General features: G+C 43.9%; 1 protein-coding gene across 1 annotated transcript; it reads left to right on the plus strand.

The window, feature by feature from the left end:
- The first annotated feature begins 1,413 nt into the window (after positions 1-1,413).
- On the plus strand, positions 1,414-6,145 carry LOC141075007 (uncharacterized). The gene is made up of 4 exons (XM_073562327.1): positions 1,414-1,428; positions 3,160-3,355; positions 4,292-4,451; positions 4,562-6,145. The coding sequence occupies exons 1-4, from the start codon at positions 1,414-1,416 to the stop codon at positions 5,982-5,984; spliced, it is 1,794 nt and encodes a 597-aa protein (XP_073418428.1). The 3' UTR covers positions 5,985-6,145.
- The last annotated feature ends 1,015 nt before the right edge of the window (positions 6,146-7,160 follow it).

The following is a 7,160-nucleotide window of genomic DNA, read 5'->3' on the forward strand; positions in this document are numbered from 1 at the left end:
AGTCACCTATTAATAAGAGTTCACCCTGTTTAATTTTCTCAATTTTACGAATCAGTTTATTGAAAAACGTGAATTGTCTTATGTGGGGAGCATAGACATTAACTACCGTAAAAATACTCTCTTTCAGTTTGCAAACCAAGATATGATACCTGCCTTTAAGATCTGCCTCTTCTACAATCAATTGGAAATCTAAATTGTCTTTAATAATGGTCATTACCCCTGCTTTCCTATTGGTTCTAAATGCTTCGAAAGTAATGGGGAATTTTTTATGATGGAAGGGAGGGTGGTTATTTCTGGCGAATTTTGTTTCTTGGAGACATATTATGTCTGCTTTATAAAATTTAACTTCTCTCCAGGTGGTGTGTCTTTTAAAAGAACTGTTCAATCCCCTAACATTATAGGATAAAATCTTTATGTCCATTTAAATTATTATCTAAACTTGAAGTCTAAGAAAAACTTACAAACTTGCAAACAACAAAAATAAACAAAGAAGATACAAATGATGAAGAACTCCTGGTAGAAACCAGTCCTGGTTTCTAACCTAGAGTTGGGGTAAAATCAAAGTGGTGAAAAAACCCGTGGGGCCATTTAAACAGAAACATAAACTTAGTTATAATTCTTAAAATTGAATTTATCTACCTAGTTCATCCTTTGTCTTTCAGCTCCTTTTGAACATGAGCAAGAAAGTCTTTACCTTCTTCATCATTCAACAAGGAAATGTTTTTCCCCTTGTACCACACTATGACCCTTGTGGGGAAACCCCATCTATAAGCGAAATCCAGGTCTCGCAGCTTAATTGTAACCTCTCTGAAGCTTTTTCTTGCTTCCATCGTATTGCGGGGAAAGTCTGCAAAAACCTTGATATGCTCAAGGGGGGCTGGAAGTGTCCCTCTATCCCTAACCAGTTTTAAGAGTTTTTCTTTAGTTTCGAAGAACAATAGCCGCGAGATAGTATCCTTCGGCTTATCCTGAGGGATGCCCCTCGGCCGAGGCAGCCTATATATCCGGTCTATTGTTAAGTGGATGTCAGAGAGTGAGGGGATTGCTTTCTTGAAGAGGGACTTAACATATCCTGAGAGATCCCCTGGGCAACAGACTCCAGAATCCCCCTAAATTTAAGATTATTGCGACAGCTTCTGTCCTCCAAGTCAGTCAGCTTAGATTTTATAAAGCAGATTTCCTCCTTCAAGGACAGATTCTGTCGCTCAAGGGTCTCCGTCCTGTCTTTGACTTGCGATATCCTGCTTTCATTAATTTCAAATCTACTAGTAAACTTATCACATAACGTCCCGAATCAGAGTCTTTTGTGATTCGAATCCGTCAGCGATAGTGTCTTTAAGGGACTTACAGAAATTCGCCAAAATCCCCTCAGATACTGGCTTATTCAAACTAAGAAACCTCTCGTAGTTGACCATGTCGAGAGTTTGGGTATCAAGGCATGTGGCCACGGAACATCCCTTTTTAGGGAGAGGCTTTACTGGACTGCTAGTTAGAGTGAATTCGCTTGAAGTGCTATCGGGATCCGAATTAGTAGCACCTTTATCATGTTTACCCCCCTCCAAATTCTTCCTCTTATGGGATTGTGACAAGTCCATGTGGAGTCCCCCCCCGTGGACCTCAGGGGTTTGAGATGACTTTGGCGAAAGATTTTGAAACTCAGAAAGAAGCTCTCTCTGTGTCTGTTTCCCCTTAGACGCTTTACCATGGCATGCAGTGGAGGCGCCCGCCAATGGAACCTGTTTACCATCTCCCCTTTTAATGGGGGACCTAGACTTAATTGGACTGACCAAATTAGATAGGTCAACTGTTGGCCTAGTTTGCGGAGAACTCCAAGTTTTTGGGATTTTAGTAGTTGAAGATTTGAATCTAGCATTACCTGAGGCCATGTTGAGAAATGGCAAGTACAGTGAGCAAAATAAAGTTAAAAATTATAGCTAAGGAAAAGAACTCCCCACACCGTATTAGCGTAAAGTATGAGGACTGTTATGCACTAATCAATAGTATGACAGGAAGACTAAAACTAAATTATGGTATGGAATAAATAGAGCATTGAGTGATATGACTCACCAAGATTTCCTCAAGCCTTGTGAAATGGTCAACTCTTTCAACAATTTATCTCACTAAGATGAAATTTATATAATGAATTATATAAAAGGATTAACACACAATATGTAAATGTTATTGCAAAAAGGAGTCAGCTGTGTAACTCTCTAGAGACTAAAAGATATTAAATGATTAACACTTTTAGCAATTTATCTCTCTAAGGCTGGTTTCACATTTGCGTTTTTTAGCGCTGGAAAAAAACGCATACCTGCGCATGCGTTTTTTCCCCTATATTTAACATGGGTGCGCATACCTGCGCGCTGGTAAGCGCATGTATGCGATTTTCATGCGCTGCGTTTTTTTGGGGTGTGCGTTGGTATTTTCCAGACGCAGCATGTTGCATTTTTTGGCCCTTGAAAAAAGCGCATGCGCACGTATGCGCACGTTTTGCGCTAAAAATGGCCATTATAGCCTATGGATGCGCATACGTGCGCACTGGCATGCGCAGGTATGCGTTTTTTTAGCGCTGCGTTTTTTTGGTGGTGTCCACTTGTTGTCCTAGTTATAATCTTCTAAAGTCAAAAAAAAAAGTCTATATAAAGGAGGTGCCTGCCAAAACTCTGCCACTACTACACTGACAGATTGAAGAGCAGACAGTCAACCAAGAACCCATTATATCAGCGAAGAATGTGAGTATATTACATTATATGCCTGTCCTTTTAAATTATGTATGTACTAATGATTTTTATTATTTTTACATGCAGTATGTCTTCAGAATCAGAGTATTCCCCATCGCGGCAGGAATTGGCGCAAGCAGACCGTGAGGTGATTATTTTTGTGCATCTGGTAAGTATATCTGCTGCTTCTCCAAATCTCTTACGTTTTTTTCAACTTTTTTAAGACATCGTCATCATCCTCTTCTGTGGACGGGACTAGTGAGGGCGAAGAGCAGGAGCAGCGAAGCCAAGTCCCGGTGGTGATACGGAATGTAAGTATCAAATGATTTGTAATGTTCTTTATTTTTTATCTTCTATTTTTACTCTTTTTTATGTTTCTTTTTTTGTAACTTTTTATTCAATTTAAATTGGATTATTCTAATGAATGTGTTTTGTCTAGGTTCCACAACGAGATGAAGACGTGTACCTGGATAATGAGCAGCTCATCAGCCTGGTCCAGGAGCGTTCGCCGTTGTGGGACAGCCGTGACCGGCTGCACAAGGACATTGTGGTGACCCGGCGGATATGGAATGAGGTGGCCGCAGCGTTGATGGATGGCTGGGACAGCGCCACAGCATCCTCCAAAAAGGCGTTTAGTGAGTATTTCCCTGCTCTGTATTGTGCCGCAGTGACTGTTGTCCTTGATGGCACTGTTGGGTTTCGTGCTAGGCATATTCTAGCAGGAAACCCAACAGTGTCATCGGGGTCTACAGTGACTGCTTTGAGTATTGTATTGCTACATTGTGCCGCAGTGACTGTTGTCCTTGACGGCACTGTTGGGTTTCGTGCTAGGTGTATTCTAGCAGGAAACCCAACAGTGTCATCGGGGTCTACAGTGACTGCTTTGAGTATTGTATTGCTACATTGTGCCGCAGTGACTGTTGTCCTTGACGGCACTGTTGGGTTTCGTGCTAGGTGTATTCTAGCAGGAAACCCAACAGTGTCATCGGGGTCTACAGTGACTGCTTTGAGTATTGTATTGCTACATTGTGCCGCAGTGACTGTTGTCCTTGACGGCACTGTTGGGTTTCGTGCTAGGTGTATTCTAGCAGGAAACCCAACAGTGTCATCGGGGTCTACAGTGACTGCTTTGAGTATTGTATTGCTACATTGTGCCGCAGTGACTGTTGTCCTTGACGGCACTGTTGGGTTTCGTGCTAGGTGTATTCTAGCAGGAAACCCAACAGTGTCATCGGGGTCTACAGTGACTGCTTTGAGTATTGTATTGCTACATTGTGCCGCAGTGACTGTTGTCCTTGACGGCACTGTTGGGTTTCGTGCTAGGTGTATTCTAGCAGGAAACCCAACAGTGTCATCGGGGTCTACAGTGACTGCTTTGAGTATTGTATTGCTACATTGTGCCGCAGTGACTGTTGTCCTTGACGGCACTGTTGGGTTTCGTGTTAGGTGTATTCTAGCAGGAAACCCAACAGTGTCATCGGGGTCTACAGTGACTGCTTTGAGTATTGTATTGCTACATTGTGCCGCAGTGACTGTTGTCCTTGACGGCACTGTTTTTTTTTTATCAACAGTGGACAAAGTCCGAACACGTTGGCGTTCGATCAAGGACCGCTTCAACAGTGATGTTCGTGCTGAGGGCCAGGTTCGCAGTGGATCTGCGTCAAGGACCAGAACTAGATACCGTCACTATCACGCGTTGCAGTTCCTAAGACCGGTCCTTGCCACGAGATCGTAAGTATTATAAATTTTGGGGTTTTATTTTTATTAATCTGTGTTTTTCTAATCCACAGCTGATGCTTCTTGTAAAGGCATGGTAGTAATGATTTTCCTTTCTTCAACAGCACCTGGAGCAGCACCCTGCAACCTGGCCCTGGAGCGGTCCTTCCTCGGACGTCCTCTGACCCGTCCCAGCCATCCGACAGCCAGGAAGCACCTTGCAGGTCAACCACACACACAGCTGGTGACCAGGAAGCTGGGCCATCAGGTGTTCCCCTGTCCCAGGTCTCTGCCACTGGTTATGCGGGCACTACCCGCCAGCGGCAGAGGGCCTTGGACAGGAATGTCTTGCCCGAGTTTATGCATTTGAGCGAGACATTTAATTCCAGCCTCAAGTCACTGTCCGACAGAGTTGAAAGCGGTTTTGCACTCATGGAACGTGGTTTTAACCACTTTGAACACCGCTTCAATTCTGTAGAACAGCGCCTTGACCGTCTGGAGGCCGACCTCAACAGACCAGCACACCATTTTTTTAGTAAGATTGAAAAGGGCATGGCTGAACACCTTAGTCCTGATCAACAGCTGAATGTGCTGCAGGCCTGCAACAATGCTTTCTTGCAGGCTATGCAGCATAATCGGTACGGTCAGCAGTCAGTGGTGTCCTTTCCACCTGTGCCACCATTGACTCGCTTCACCTCACTACCGACTTGTGCTGCATACCACTGCACGGACACCTCTATTCAAAGCCAGGACACCCACCGTTACACCACCACAAGTCTGAGTGCAGCTGGTCACTTCACCGACACCACCATGGCAAGCGCTGCTCCTGTCTGGAGCACCACCGCCACTCCCATGCATGCGTGGAGCTCAGCCACCACTAGGCAAACATGGAACAGCCCTGCCGCTACAACAACATGTAGTAGCCCTGCCACCACCACTCTGCAAACCTGGACCATCACTGCCGCCACCAGTCCTCCTGCAAGGACGAGCACTGACAACGAAGAGCAGCAGCAGCAGCCACCTCAGCAGCAGCAGCCACCTCAGCAGCAGCAGCCACCTCAGCAGCAGCCACCTCAGCAGCAGCAGCAACCACCTCAGCAGCAGCAACCACCTCAGCAGCAGCAGCCACCTCAGCAGCAGCAACCACCTCAGCAGCAGCAGCCACCTCAGCAGCAGCCGCCACCTCAGCAGCAGCCGCCACCTCAGCAGCAGCAGCCGCCACCTCAGCAGCAGCAGCAGCCACACCTGCAGACGGGGGACCTACACTCAATATTTGCCCCTAGTTCAAGGCGAAATCTATCAAGGCGGGCATTGGGCCAAAGTCGGTCCAGGCACACAAGCCTACGGCGACATGCCATTACAACCAATGTACCTGAACAGATTTCCTCTCCTCCAAGTGTTCCTAGTTTAATTCCCTTAACTGGACTACCTTCCCCCACAAGTTTTGTTGCCCCTTCCCCTCAAACACCGTCTTCAACAGCAAGTGTTGCATATTCCCTGCACACCCCCAAATTGAAACCATCTGCCCCCAAACGCCGGAAAAAATAATTTTTTGGTTTATTTTTGTGATAAAAAATAAATTTACATTTGTGGTTCACCATTACTAAGTTTCATTAATGTTGTTTGCGCCGCTCACACACACTGATGGGTAAATACATGTTAAAAACCAACCCAAGGCCTAGTATAGTCATATGTGAAATAATACACGGACTAGTATAGTCATACCAAGGCCTAGTGTAATAACTCGAGTTTTACCAACTTGGATCTGGTTTCATGAAAAACAAACTGTTGAAACTTGTCTTAAAAATAAGTTTCTTTCTAGTTTCACCAGTTTGTTTTTTGTGAAGCAAGATGCTAGTTGTTAAAAATCGAGTTATTACAGTAGGCCTTGGTATGACTATACTAGGCCGTGGTATTTCACATATGACTATACTAGTAGGCCCAAGGCCTACTATACTCATATTTGAAATACCACGGCCTAGTATAGTCATTCCAAGGCCTAGTGTAATAACTCTAGTTTTACCAACTAGAATCTGGTTTCATGAAAAACAAACTGTTGAAACTTGTCTTAAAAATAAAGTTTCTTTCTAGTTTCACCAGTTTGTTTTTTGTGAAACAAGATGCTAGTTGTTAAAAATCGAGTTATTACAGTAGGCCTTGGTATGACTATACTAGGCCGTGGTATTTCACATATGACTATACTAGTAGGCCCAAGGCCTACTATACTCATATTTGAAATACCACGGCCTAGTATAGTCATTCCAAGGCCTAGTGTAATAACTCTAGTTTTACCAACTAGAATCTGGTTTCATGAAAAACAAACTGTTGAAACTTGTCTTAAAAATAAAGTTTCTTTCTAGTTTCACCAGTTTGTTTTTTGTGAAACAAGATGCTAGTTGTTAAAAATCGAGTTATTACAGTAGGCCTTGGTATGACTATACTAGGCCGTGGTATTTCACATATTACTATACTACTAGCCCAAGGCCTACTATACATACTCATATTTGAAATACCACGGCCTAGTGTAGTCATTACAAGGCCTAGTGTAATAACTTTATTTTTACCAACTAGAATCTGGTTTCATGAAAAGCAAACTGTTGGTTTCAAGTTTCACCCGTTTGTTTTTCGTGAAACAAGATCCTAGTTGGCAAAAATTGAGTATGCCTTGTTATGACTATACTAGGCCGTGGTATTTCACATATGACTATACTAGTAGGCCCAAGG

The sequence above is a fragment of the Dendrobates tinctorius genome, unplaced genomic scaffold, assembly GCF_039654945.1.
Source record: "Dendrobates tinctorius isolate UK_male_01 unplaced genomic scaffold, ASM3965494v1 ptg000015l, whole genome shotgun sequence".
NCBI lineage: Eukaryota > Metazoa > Chordata > Amphibia > Anura > Dendrobatidae > Dendrobates > Dendrobates tinctorius.